The sequence below is a fragment of the Lacerta agilis genome, chromosome 10 (assembly GCF_009819535.1).
Source record: "Lacerta agilis isolate rLacAgi1 chromosome 10, rLacAgi1.pri, whole genome shotgun sequence".
Classification (NCBI taxonomy): Eukaryota; Metazoa; Chordata; class Lepidosauria; order Squamata; family Lacertidae; genus Lacerta; species Lacerta agilis.
This window is the reverse complement of record NC_046321.1, coordinates 7,592,241-7,606,613: the sequence shown is the minus strand read 5'-3', so window position 1 is coordinate 7,606,613 and position 14,373 is coordinate 7,592,241. Positions and strand designations below refer to the sequence as shown.

Sequence of the window (14,373 nt, the reverse complement as noted above, 5' to 3'; positions counted from 1 at the left end):
GAACTGCTAGGTTGGCAGGAGCAGGGGCCGAGCAACGGGAGCTCACCCCATCGCGGGGATTCAAACCGCCGACCTTCTGATCGGCAAGCCCTAGGCTCTGTGGTTTAGACCACGGCGCCACCCGTGTCCCTGAGAACCAAGGCACCACTGTATAAATATCACATTTAACACTTGACAGCATCTTATTTAACCATGCCGGCTTCCAGCCATCCCCTTGCAGTGCCATTTTGCAAACTGCTTTGCTCCTGGTTCCCTTTTGGGGGCAGCTTGCGCCCGGCACTAACTTGTGCAGGGTTCACTGAGCAAACGCTTCCCGCTCGCCCCCCCTCCTCCTCCAGCATCCAATATCCAATTTCAAGCCCTCCTGCAGCTGGCTGCTGCTTTTCACCCAGCAAAGTCAATCAGATGTCATTCCCGACCATTGCCTCGGTGACCACAGCAGCCTCCAGCGATGCAGCGGAGCCGACAGCATAGCTGCTCCATGTGCCAGGGAAACTTCTGCTAACTCAGCGGGTTGCGGGACGGAGAGGGGAAATGCTGCCCGGAATGGATAAGCGACTTCTCTGTTAAATTCACCAGGCTTGCCACAGACGATAAAACTATAAAAGCCAAGGCAATTGTGAGAGCCTCTCCAGTAACGTCTGCTTTCTTCTCCTCGCAGAGACCGACATGTCTCCTTTTCTCCGTATTGGATTGTCCAACTACGACAGCGGTCCCTACCTGCCTTCCCAGGGAGATGTGATCGATCCCTATTGTGCAGTGATAGTCAAGGAAGCAGTGGAGTCAGGTAAATGCTTTATTCCCACGTTTGAGCATGCATGCGCTTAATAACAACAATAACGATTTTATTATTTTTATATGCCGCCCATCTGACTGGGTTGCCCCTGCCACTCAGGGAGGCTTCCAGCAAAATATTAAAAACACAGTGAAATGTCAAACGTTAAAAAAACATTCCCTGTACAGGGCTGCCTTCAGATGTCTTCTGAGAGCCATATAGCTGTTTATCGGCTTGGCATCTGACAGGAGGGTGTTCCACAGGGCGGGCGCCACTACCGAGAAGGCCCTCTGCCTGGTTCCCTGTAACTTCACTTCTCACAGTGAGGGAACCGCCAGAAGACCTTCAGATTTGGACTTTGGGGTCCAGGCTGGCCAATGGCCAATGGTCAGGGCCAGCCAACCTGTGAGGCAAGAGGAGGTGACAGCCTCAGGCTGCAGGATCCACAGGGACAATGTAGATATTTGTGGGCCACCCCCACCCCACCCCTTGTTCTTGATCTTCACTCACCCTTCTTCCCTGGTGGGGAAGGGGGTGCCATTTTGTGGTTCGCCTCAGGTGCCAAAATGTCTTGGGCCAGCCCTACTGGGGGAGATGCAGCCTGAGTCTATCCAGAGTGAGTTTCAAATCACACATTAACATTGATTGATTGATTGATTGATTGATTGATAATTGATTGATTATTGATGGATTGATAACATTTGTATACCCTGCTCTACAGCCTAAAAGCATTCCAGAGTGGCTTACATATAGTCAAAACAAGACAGCCCCTACTTGCAGGGTTACAATCTAGAGAAGCACGACACACAAGGGGAAAGGAACAAGGAGGGCAGAGGAAAATCAAAACTCAGGCACCAATTTCTAAACAGTTGTTGTTCCTACAATGGCCGACTAGCACAGTTCAGGGGCAAGAGGGAGCTGATGGAGTAAGTACTGCTTCCCAGCTCTTCCACTACTGGAATGGCTGTCCCAGAGGAGTGAGGGAGGCCTGATGCAGTCAGTATTTTATATGCTCTTGTCTGTCATGGTTTTATTTTCAAACCAAGATTAATATAGAATCATAGAATTCTAAGTTGGATGGGACCATGAGGGTCCTCTAGTCCAACTCCCTGCATTGCAGAGTTGTTGTTGTTTTAAAAAATGCCCAATGTGTGACTCGAACCCACATCTCATGCTCTACTGACTGAGCTAGCCTAGCTGTTGTTACATTCCCATTAATTGTTATGTTGCCCATTCATTCATTCATTCATTCATTCAATTTATATCCTCCTCTTCCTCCCAAAGGAGTCCAGGAACGGCAAACGCAAGCAATGATTATTTTCAAATATTCTAACAACAGTTTTACAAAATTGTCTCAGAGTTGCCAGAATCTGAGAGATGCCAGGAGCAGTATCTTTCATCCATCAAACAGGAATGATTTTAGATTCCTCCTCAAAGTCAATAACAAGGAAGACAGGTGTACCTCGCCAGGGAGGGTGTTCCACAAATGGGGAGCCACCATAGAAAAGGCCCTGTCGCAGGTTGGTGACAACTGGGCAGCCTGCAGTTGGGTCAGAGAAAGAGCAGATAGAGACTACTTCATCCTTTCCCTCCTGTTCATTTCCCAGCTCACAAATTGCCCTCCGCCAGCTGCTTTTTTTTTACCCACAGGGAGAAAGATTCAATTTCCACATCTTTCCCCCAAAGTTTTCTCCATATCTGGGTACTATTTCTTCTCTTCTTCTTTTTGTCTTATCTTACTCTGTACACTTGTAATTGTGTATTTTTTATCTTTCAATAAAATAAGAAAAGGTAAAGCCGCTTGCTCAGGCTAGATTTTTTTTTTCATTTTTTCATTTTTGAGGTGGGAGAAAACTACAGTAAAAGGAAGGGGTTAAGCATGGGAACATAGGAACTTGTCTTTATCCTATCGAGCTCAGTATTGTCCGCACTGACTGGCAGCAGCTCTCCTGGATTTCAGGCAGTGAGTCATTGCCAGCCCTACCTAGGGCTTGAACCTGCAGCCTTCTGCATGCCAAGCAGATGTTCTGCCACTTAGCTACGACACTGGCCCTAATTTTCTCTAGCCAGCCTTTCTCTATCCCACCCAACTTGCAGTCTTCCCCAGTGAATTTTGACTTTCTTTACAAAAAGAAAAGAAAAGAAGAAGAAATAATTTGTATTTTAAAGTTCCTAGTTTGGGCTAGTTTATTCTCCCTGTTTTTAGCATGCAGCGGCATTTGAGTGTCACGCGATTTTAAGGAACGATTTAGGACTTGGCCTTTCCAGAACTCCTCAATATGAATGGAAAACATCAGGATTCAGCCTTATTCTGTTCGGCACTCCAGTTTCAGAACTGTGTAAAATAGGCCTTTATTCAAAATATTGGTGCTAGGCAAAGAAAAGGACCTTTTAAAAGAAAAGGGAAAAGGTGCTATTGTAGTCATTTTATTAAAAAAAACACACCCAATCTTGAGATCCAAGAGTGCCGGCAAGCTAAAAATAATCCCTCTTAATGCAGCAAAGAATTTAGTCTTGCACAGAAAGGTCAGGGAACTTAATACACAGAGAGACACACACACACATCCCATGATGTCTTGTTGGGGAAAGAGCCAGAAAACTAAGAAGCTTTATAGAATCACGTTGGTTTGATGGAGAGGCTAAAACGAACACCCTCAAAAGAAGTTGCTCCTTCTCCGCCAATATTAACGCCCGTTAATTACCGGTAAATGCACTGCACTCCACATAAGTCTCAAGGCATTTAATGTGTTGAGGGGAGTCACTGGCTATACGCCATTAGGTTGTCAGTGCTCTCCCCTGCGTTGTGGCAAAATGGGGGGCAGGCTCTCTGCGTAAACGTATGTTTTCCAGAGCCAGCCCAATCCCCACGCAGTTTGGATAACCCTGATGTTCCCCAGATCCCCGCTTGGGGACTGGGAGGGATAAATGCCTAATGCCTAAGCCAAGGTCATCCTACATCTGAAAGTTTAATAAAGTTGTGGCCAATTTTAATCCCATAACATGTTGTCATGAGTCATTATTCCTCCCGGGGGTCGCCCGGGGTTGAGGGGTCTCCGTCTGGCCACATAATAATAATAATAATAATAATAATAATAATAATAATAAAGCAACAACATTAAAAACTTCCCTAGACAGGGCTGCCTTCAGATGTCTTCTAAAAGTCAAATAGTTGTTTAACAAAGCAAGCCTTCCATCTTCCTCAATGTTGCATGCATCTATGAGCTGCGTTGGAGCATGTGTCTATATTACAAATTCAGGGAGCGGGGCTGAACTTAAAGTGCCTTGCAAATGATTCTGTTATTTTATTCGAACCTGCTGCCCGCAAAGCAGCTCACCCTGAAACAGGAGCCTGCAGGTGAGTAGGGCTGCTGTTGCCACTTCAGAAGAAAGGCTTTTGAGTGCTTGATGAATCCTGCAGAGGATAAACTCAGCTGCCCTTTCAAAGCTCCTTGTGACCAAATAGGCCACCTGGATACCTGCGGCCTTCGGCCACCTGCCTGCCTTAGTGACATTTGCTTTTTGGAAGGCTCTGGTGTGTCTTTGAACTCTGCAGATTGAAGAGCTCTAGTTGGAGGAGGCGGGGGACCCTGCTCTTCAAAGCCAAGCCTCAGCCATCCCTCCATTGGTCACTTCCAGGATGGATTGCTGCAATGCGCTCTACATGGGGCTGCCTTTGAAGACTGTATGGAAGCTCCAATTAGTTTGGAAAGCAGCTGCTAAACTGCTAATAGGAGACCCAGGAGGTGGGATCATTTCACAACTGTTTGGAAAGAATGCGTTGGTTTCTTGTACTTTCCCAGGCTCAAAGTGCTGGTGCTTCCCTTTGAAACCCGGTTTGGCATATGACCCAAATATGATTGATTGATTGATTGATTGATTGATTGATTGCATCGCCATTTAAATGTGAGCATTCATAATTTAAATGCACAATACTGTAGAACATTCCCACTAAAACATGCACAGGGAATGCTTTCCAGCCCACTGGTCACATTCCCTTCTGGGGTGGTGAGTCTTCTTCTTTGGCGATACCTCGTAGCCGAGTGTCTTCCAAAAACACAGTTTTAACAGTGAGTCTGTAAATGACTGTGGAGGCCAATTCTGGATCCACACGTCCTTCCACATTGGGGACATAGGTTTCCAGGAGGGAGTAGATCATGGTGAGGGTTTGCCAAACGTGCCTTCCTCTTAGCTCGTTTCTCCCTTTTGTCCTGAGTTCAAGCATCTTCAAAGCCCATGACACCTTTGGTAAAGGCTATTCTCCAATTGGGACGCGGGTGGCGCTGTGGTCTAAACCACAGAGCCTAGGGCTTGCGTTGCTCGGTCCCAGCTCCTGCCAACCTAGCAGTTCGAAAGCACATCGAAGTGCAAGTAGATAAATAGGTACCACTCCGGCGGGAAGGTAAACGGTGTTTCTGTGAGCTGCTCTGGTTCACCAGAAGCGGCTTAGTCATGCTGGCCACATGACCCGGAAAAACTGTCTGTGGACAAACGCCGGCTCCCTCGGCCAGTACAGCAAGATGAGCGCCGCAACCCCAGAGTCATCTGTGACTGGACGTAACGGTCAGGGGTCCCTTTACCTTTACCTATTCTCCAATTAGAACGCTCGCAGGCCAGTGTTTCCCAGTTGTCAGTGTTTATACTACTTTTTTTTTTTAAAGATCTGCCTTGAGAGAGTCTTTGAACCTCGTTTGTTGACCACCAGCATTACTCTTCCCATTTTTAAGTAGGGGCAGAGGGGAAAATATTTGCTCTGGATGAGATGCAACTATTCAAATAAATCCTTTTGACCCTAGAGAACGGCCAATCCTACATCCAGAAGAAGCCCACCATGTACCCACCTTGGAACAGCACTTTTGATGCTCACATCCACAGGGGCCGCGTAATGCACATCGTGGTGAAGGACAAGAGCGCGGAGATGGTCGCAGAAACGACGGTGGAACTCAATTTGGTTGCAGACAAGTGCAAAAGGAAGAACGGGAAATCAGAAATTTGGGTAAGCAACAGAGCCGTTGGTCACTTGATAATTCCCCACCTGTCCAAGGTGCTGGCTTTGATCTTTGAAGGCCTTCACAGCTTAAGGCTAGGGGTGGAGGACGAATCTGCAGAATTCTGATTCCAAAATAGATTCGCCTGATTCAATCTGGGCAGATTATGACCTGAGTTTGCACCATGTGTAGGCAACTAAGGAGGCACTGTTTTCCATTCCTCGCTGTCCTTTTTTGCACTCAGCGCTGTTTCCGGTCCACTGCTGTTCGCCTTCTGCCAAAACCTTTTGTTTATCACCTCACTGTCTGCTGTGGCGGAATTATGCAATTATGCAATTAATTACATAAATTATGTTGCCCATTGTGTTATCCCGCTCCATGCACTTGGGTGCAAAGTAAACACACTGCAAATGAGGGGGAGGAGCAATCAATTGCACGTTGTTTGCGGACTGAAGGCAACAACAACGGTATACAAATCTGCTTGGACAAATAAACGTGGGTGAATGAATAGCATGTATAAATACTGTATAACAAATGCACATGAGATTGTGAAGTTGGCAAAGCAGAAAATGCTGGATTTTGGAGGAAGGAATCAGGGACATAGGAAAGTGCTTTGTACTGAGTCAGAGCAGCAGTCCATCAAGCTCTCTATTGTCTACACTGACTGGCAGCAGTTCTCTGGGTTTTCAAGCAGAATACATTCCAGTTCCTATGTTGGGCAAAAGATTCCTGCATTGCAGGGGGTTGGACTAGATGACCCTCTGGGTCCCTTCCAACTCTACAATCCCACTATTCCGTGATTCCATACCTGGATTCCATACCTCTACCACTGAGCTACAGCCCTTCAGCTAATTAATGGAGACTTTTTCTTCCTTAAAAGCCATCTGCAGTCAATGGGCAGTGCCTGTTTCTGCAGAATTGAAACACTTGGTTTCAATAAACCTGCTGTGAATTTGCTCAGTCTGAAGGACACTGTTGTAATAGACTTTGCCTAGATGGAAAAAAAAATCCCCTTTGGGCAGGAAGAATAATTGGCAGTAATAAAACTGACTTGAGCTTGAATTCGTTCATGCCTCTCCGGGGAATTTTCTCCAAAAATGTGATCGAAAGCTTAATGAAGAAATGTAGCGAACCGTATAGATCATGATGCAACTGTCCTGGAAGCTTTTGAAATGCACTTGTGTAAAACGTTATTGCTGGGGATGTAGTACGACGTTTCTGAGGAACAGTGACGTATTGAGCTTCTTACCTTTGTGATCACCAGACTGAATGATAAATGCAGGAGAGGGTGCTGAATGCCTAGGTCTGAATCGCACAGTGCAATCCTGTTGCAGAGTTGGGGCAGGTTCAGAAAAGGGGCGACCCAAATGGCCACCTCTTTAGATGGCTTTAGAAGAGGTTTAGCTGAATTTGTGGGCTATCGATGGCTATTAGCCATGATGGCAATGTTCTGCCTCCACTGTAATGCTTCTGAATACCAATTGCTGAAAACTGCAGGACGGGAGCAGTGGCGTAGCGTGGGTTGCCAGTGCCCAGGGCTGCATGGAGGGAAGGAAACAGATGGAGTATACATGCACATTCAACTGCCTAACGCCATCATCCAGGATACTGCAGCCACAGAGATGAGATGAGAAGTGTCGTTCCATTGTCTGGAAAGGTCACTTCATGGTCTGCATGGAGAAGCCGTTTTCAACGGAGCCTAGCGATGGAGGCAGCGCCGGGTGTTTGAAATTTTGTGCCCCCTAACAATTTTGGGTTTGGGGCAACCACCCCTTTGCCCACACCCACACTACACCACTGCATAAGAGTGTGTTCTTGTGATTCGGTCCTCCTTGAAGGTTCCCCATAGTCACTGACTGGCCACTGTGAGAACAGGATGCTGGACTAGATGGGCCATTGGCCTGATCCAGCAAAGTTCTTGCATTTTCATCCAGGAGGACAAGCAAAGGATTATTTATGTTAACCAACATCAACCTCCCTTCACAATAAATAAATAAATACTTTAATACATTTTTTTAAAAAAAACTGTGGATCACAAGATTATTGCGAGTTCTTTCCATTATGACTTTTCATGCGATGGTCACTCCGTGGCTGTTTTGTCACTCACTCTTCCTTTTTTTTTAAAAAAAAAAGCTATTTTTAATTTGCCTTTCTTTATTTTATTTTTTAGCTAGAACTGAAGCCACAAGGCAGAATGTTAATGAATGCAAGATACTTCCTGGAAACTACTGGCAAGTGATGGTCATATTATTGCTACTACATTTTCAATTGTTTTCACTGCGGATTTCCCCGCCCCAAAAGCTCAGGTTGGGACATGGTGATTTCAAAATGTGTAAAATCCCGACGCAGAGCAATAAATACTTTTACATAAAGAAACACAGCAGAGCCTCAAAAAACTGAAATTCTTAAACTGCTCAGGGACCAGTTTAATGGCGGGTGCAATTTTAATTGGCTTTTATAGCGACATATTGGGATTTGTGACACCCAAAGGACTGATTCACACATGCGTGAGCGTCATTTACTGTCTTTCATCACTCAGGACGAACCCTGGGCCACTTCTGGACTCATTGTTTTCGGGCGGAATTCAGTCACGTCCTGGTGAATTTCAGTTTGTGCGATTGAAGTTGGTTTGGTGCTTTTACAAACCAGCTTCCTGATAAGGAAAGTGACTGGAAAATGGATTGGAAAGCATATTGCTTGCTGGATGCCAGGTGGTCTAACCACCCTGCAAGCAAATCAGAACAAATGCACAATAAATAGCCAACCTAGTCCAAACACCCTACAAACTTTGTACGAGCAAATCGGGGTGAATTCTTGAGAAACAGTTAATGGGCAATTGTGTGTTCGCAGTTTTGTTTTGTTTGTTTTTTAACCACAGTGGTACCTCTGGTTACGAATTTAATTCGTCCCAGAGGTCCGTTCTTAACCTGAAACTGTTCTTAACTAGAGGCGCGCTTTCGCTAATGGGGTCGCCGGCACACAATTTCCGTTCTCATCCTGGGGCAAAGTTCTCAACTCAAGGTAACTCTTCCAGGTTAGCGGAGTTTGTAACCTGAAGCGTTTGTAACCTGAGGCATTTGTAACTTGAGGTACCACTGTAAATTGCAAGCTCAGCTGGTCCACTGTAAATTGCAAGCTCAGCCTTGTCTTTTTGTTACAGTCCCAAATTGGAGTCACACACCCCACGCCCCTGCAATTTACATTTGGGCAGAAAGGTCCTTTTTTCCTCCCAATTCAAAGAGTGGGTGTAAAGAGCTTTAGCTAAGTAGCAGGTGTAATCGGAAAATCCCACGTGTGGAACTGCCCGGGCACCTGGCCCTTGGGGATAAGCCCACTGGTTTCTGCGGAGTTAAATAAAAGAAGTCCAGCCACTGGAGCAAGGACAAGACAGGGTTTATTGCGCAATAGGTTACAGTCAAACTGCACACCCAGAGCCGGGTTACAAGAACTTTTAAAAACTCCTATCATATCCCAGAATACAGTTTGGAAACATCATTACTACATCACTAAAACATCATCACTACATCACGAAAGGGAAGGGTTATACGTGATTAACATATAGGAAAAACAAGATTAACATATGGGGGAAACAGAGCAATATCAGGGAGATAGCCCTGAGCCAATGTGAATTGGTGTTAAGTATTGGCAAGGATACCTTGAGCACTTATCTGGGAGAGAACAATGGGATTCCAGCTGAGGGATATTAGCCCAGTGGCTTCCTGAAGCACCCAGAGATTACCTGCTGAGGCATTTCCCTGTGTACGTGGTCTCTCGCCTACTGGATCATGGCAGAGAGATGGGTCCCCTTAAGGGCATCACTCCATACCCCAATGAGTTTGCTCGGGAAGAGACTTTGCTTGGGTGACCCCCCCCCCATAATTTCCATAACACAGGACACCATTTTTTTCTGGCTCAGTCCCCAATTTTGTCATCATTTCCTGCTTGTAGCATCTGGCTGGCTACTGTAAGAACAGGGTGCTGGAGCAAATAAGCAATTTCCCTGATCTGCTCTGAGTCAGAAGAAGGTTCTTTCATTTGGGGTAGGGGTCTTTACAGGAGATGCCCGGCATTTGATGAGAGCCAAAATTACAACCATGTTACTTCTGCCGGAGGGTACCACTTCAGGCTGGGAGAGGGGGGGTTGCGACCTTGTGTCGATCCTCCCTGCACATCAAAACCTAGCAGATCAAGGACAAATGTAGGTGAGACCCCTGTTCCCTGACCTGCTAGTTTTCCAAAGACATGGAATCCCCGCCATGGGGCAAGCATTCAGGCATATGACACCCCCCAGGCAGTCCACAAATATATGCACCAACCACTCACTTCTCTTGGTTGTATGACTCAGCTCTCTGAGCTGTTTTAGGAAGTGTGCCCTGCTGTTTATTTATTTTTAAAGCTGGCGGCTTTTCAAGCTGATTTAAATATATGTTGTTTTAGCTTACAGGCAGACCGCAGGGATTCGTCATCAGAATAACCAGACTTCTCTCTCTTTCTCTCACCCAGATGATCCGGAGTTTATTGACTGTGAAAAAGAAGGGTTTTTCTCTCTGCACCAACGCAGAGGAGCCATCAAGCAAGCCAAGATCCACAATGTCAAGTGTCACGAGTTCACGGCTACTTTCTTCCCCCAGCCCACATTCTGTTCCGTTTGCCACGAGTTCGTCTGGTATGACACATGGCTTCCCCTCCCTCCCTTGATCCATTGCCATGGCAGTCCTCCCCCAACCTGATGCCCACCAGAAGTTTTTGGGACTACAACTCCCATCAGGCCCCAATCTGAATGGCCCTAGACTAGCCTTTGCCAGTTGTGCTTGCTGTGGCTGATGGGAGTTGTAGTCCAAAACATCTGTAGAGCACCAGCGTGAGGAAGACTATCTAGTGGGGAAGGGACAACCTGCTGCTTCTCTGATGCGGGGGGTTGAAACAGAGATCTCTTACTCTCTCGCAGCAAAATTATACACAATGGCAATCGCTCCAAGCACATTAAAACTTGGTTAAATTTGCATCTACCTTAACCAAACATTCCCCATGAAAATACTAAATCACATAGCTTGCAAATAAGTGGATGTTTTACTCAGTGTATCCAAACATTACAGCAAAATAAAGGTAAAGGGACCCCTGACCATTAGGTCCAGTTGTGTCCAACTCTGGGGTTGCGGCGCTCATCTCGCTTTATTGACCGAGGGAGCTGGCGTACAGCTTCCGGGTCATGTGGCCAGCATGACTAAGCCGCTTCTGGCGAACCAGAGCAGCGCACGGAAACGCCGTTTACCTTCCCGCCAGGGCGGTACCTATTTATCTACTTGCACTTTGACATGCTTTCAAACTGCTAGGTGGGCAGGAGCAGGGATCGAGCAACGGGAGCTCACCCCCTCGCGGGGATTCAAACCGCCGACCTTCTGATCAGCAAGCCCTAGGCTCTGTGGTTTAACCCACAGCGCCACCCGCGTCTCCATCAAGTAGTCTCCATCAAATGACTTAGAAAGAAAAGTACTAGGTTTCTTTTTTTAAAAAAAAAAGATCATGCAGTCTTTGAGTTGGCAAAGATGCAGGCTTTAAAATCTCCATTTTGGAGAGATTCAGTTCACTTGCAGGAACAACTGAGTTGGTAGCCGAAGCCACATGGCTCCTTCTTTGCTTGCTCCAAGAAGCACAAAGAGAAAAAGACTGAGAAGTGGGGTGGGAGGGGGGGAGAGCAGAGGCTGCTAAGTGCCTGCTTAGCCACACCCACTCTGGTAATGAACCCATGGCTCAGGTTAACCCTTTCATGCATGCAATCATGAGTCAGTTACAGGTAGGTAGCCGTGCTGGTCTGCCATAGTCGAAACAAAATAAAAATAGAAGAATTCCTTCAAGGAGCACCTTTGTGTTGTTCAGTCGTGTCCGACTCTTCGTGACCCCATGGACCAGAGCACGCCAGGCACCCCTATCCTCCACTGCCTCCCGCAGTTTGGCCAAACTCATGCCAGTTGCTTCGAAAACACTGTCCAACCATCTCGTCCTCTGTCGTCCCCTTCTCCTTGTGCCCTCCATCTTTCCCAACATCAGGGTCTTTTCCAGGGAGTCTTCTCTTCTCATGAGGTGGCCAAAGTATTGGAGCCTCAGCTTCAGGATATCTCCTTCCAGTGAGCACTCAGGGCTGATTTCTTTAAGGATGGATAAGTTTTATTTTTTTGCAGTCCATGGGACTCTCAAGAGTCTCCTCCAGCACCATAATTCAAAAGCATCAATTCTTTGGCGACCAGTCTTCTTTATGGTCCAGCTCTCACTTCCATACATTACTACTGGGAAAACCATAGCTTTAACTATACGGACCTTTGTCGGCAAAGTAGCATCTTAGAGACCAACTAAGTTTGTTCTTGGTATGAGCTTTCGTCTGCATGCACACTTCTTCAGATTGTGAGTCCGTAACTGTATATTACAACAGAACCCTCCTACCTGAAGGGCCACTGCGAACCATTCCTCAGTGTGAATTCAAAATCCTACCTAGACCCCTATATGCAAATGATGCAACCTCAAATATAGCATGTGCCTCAAATAACTATCAAAGGCAAATAGCACCTATGAATTTAACATTTGAATAGCATCTGCTGCAGGGGGATTAACTCCCCTTTCTTCTACATTGGTCCCAAAGGAGGATTGATGAGAGAGAGAGAGAGAGAGAGAGAGAGAGAGAGAGAGAGAGAGAGAGATCACCTTAAGAGGAGGGATTTTCTTCAAGACCGTAGCAGAAAAGAAAAGGGTTAAATTTCTACTCCACACTTGCTTTGATTCTCTCCCCAAACAGATGCATTAAAAAAAGAAAACTTGCATTTTCTAAATAGAAAGACATATTTAATGTCCTGCCTCTACCTTGAACGTATTGCTATCATACTAATTGTGGCTTCAGTTTTCTCCAGTCCACTTAATTAAGGTAGCCCAAGCTACCTACACTTTGGGCAAACAGAATGGCCCCCGTACTTCCCAATGACTTGACAGATTTGACCACCCCCCAAATTCAGAAAGACATTTACACAAGCTAAATTCCATGTCTTGCCATCTTGCACTTTTGGAAGGCAGATACAGAAAGATTCATTGGGGGGGGGGTCTGCCCATGTAAGAGCGGTCAAATGGAAACTGTGGGCCACGTTCTATTCCATTGTAGATTTTATACAGATCTCAGAGCCTCTCTCGTAACATGGAGAAATGTTTTTTTAATGACCTCTTGTCCAACCAGAATCCATATGTCACTAGAAATGTAGACAGATTTTGTGCAATAGCCATAAGTCAACGAAAGCAAGAGATTACATAGCTGCAAAAGCATTTATAAATCATTGCAGCTTGTAGTTAAATCTTCTTATTCTTCTGTTTCTTAAATGGAGTTCTTAAGTCTGTTTAATTAGTATATTGATTGTTAAATTCCACTCTGATCGTTTTTATCGTTGTTTTTTTGTAAAGAACAATGCAGAAAATCCGGTTTTAATATGCTGGCTGCTTGGCCATAATAATAAACATTCATTCATTCATTCATTCATTCATTTGAGTGAGGAGCCTAACCTTTCTGGGCCCAGATCCCAACATACAGCATTTATTTTGTTTTAAAGTCATTCTTCTCAAACGTATATGACGAACTTTATACTTACTGTATTATTGTATTTTAATATTTTGCTGGAAGCCGCCCAGAGTGGCTGGGGTATAAATTATTATTATTATTATTATTATTAAACAACTCCAAACTAACACCATCCCTCCTCTCTCTTTCAGGGGTCTTAACAAGCAAGGTTACCAGTGCAGACGTAAGGAACTTTTAGCATATTGTGTTATTTACAACTGCCAAAATAGAGACTGCAGTGTTTCTTGCACACTGCCCTAAAGAAAAGAGAGAATGAAAAAAAAAATAGCAAGCCAGCCGTGCAAAACAAAGCTCGTGAGTGCATGTGACCTACAAGAGCCATGTCACCTCTCACAGACTACAGTAGGAATTAATGACAGCATTCTCTATTGGTCTACTCTGAAGTAAAGCAAATTGAGATCAGCGGGACTTACGTCCAGGTCGGATGGAATAGGGTTACAGCTGAAAAGTGCCTGGTTGTGGGTCAACACATTCCCATTTCAACTCTTTGAGAAGCGGTGCAGCCCGTGACATTAGCCGCAGTCCAAACCTATGCTGCATCTCTCCTGTAATTTCTTACGAAATTCTGCATTTCGATGCGTTTTCCCACGAACCAGCTTCAATCGGAATTGAGATAAAGAACAGCCTGGGCATGCTTTAAGACACACAGCCCGTGATTTGTTAAATGCAATCCTATAAGACAGCGGGGAGCAGGTAGAAGCTGCTTGCTGGTATATTCGTTCCCTGCAAAAGATTCTGGTTGAGTCTCCAAGTCTTGGGGCATGGCCTGATATTTTAGGGATTTCGTGTTTTCCTTAGGGTCTACAGGAAAAGTGCAAAATCGCTAAGTGATCAGCCAAAATCGAGGGGATACGCTGATTTCTCGTTGGCTCTGGAACTTTTGCAATTTGCGCCACCCAGTCGGGAGGCAGTCCTCTGCTGGCTTATTCCCACACAGGAAAGGTCCATGTCCTCTCTTTAAGAATGTGCATTGGCTCCCAGTACGTTTCCGAGCGCAATTC

General features: G+C 45.6%; 1 protein-coding gene across 1 annotated transcript in view; it reads left to right on the top strand.

Moving 5' to 3' along the window:
• The first annotated feature begins 422 nt into the window (after positions 1-422).
• PRKCQ (protein kinase C theta) overlaps positions 423-14,373 on the top strand; it is a 35,450-nt gene continuing 21,499 nt past the window's right edge. Inside the window, exons 1-5 of the mRNA XM_033162808.1 lie at positions 423-787; positions 5,569-5,768; positions 7,931-7,991; positions 10,264-10,426; positions 13,504-13,535. Of these exons, the coding sequence (XP_033018699.1) occupies positions 670-787; positions 5,569-5,768; positions 7,931-7,991; positions 10,264-10,426; positions 13,504-13,535 (574 nt within the window). The 5' untranslated portion in view covers positions 423-669. The remainder of the gene's footprint in view (positions 788-5,568; positions 5,769-7,930; positions 7,992-10,263; positions 10,427-13,503; positions 13,536-14,373) is intronic.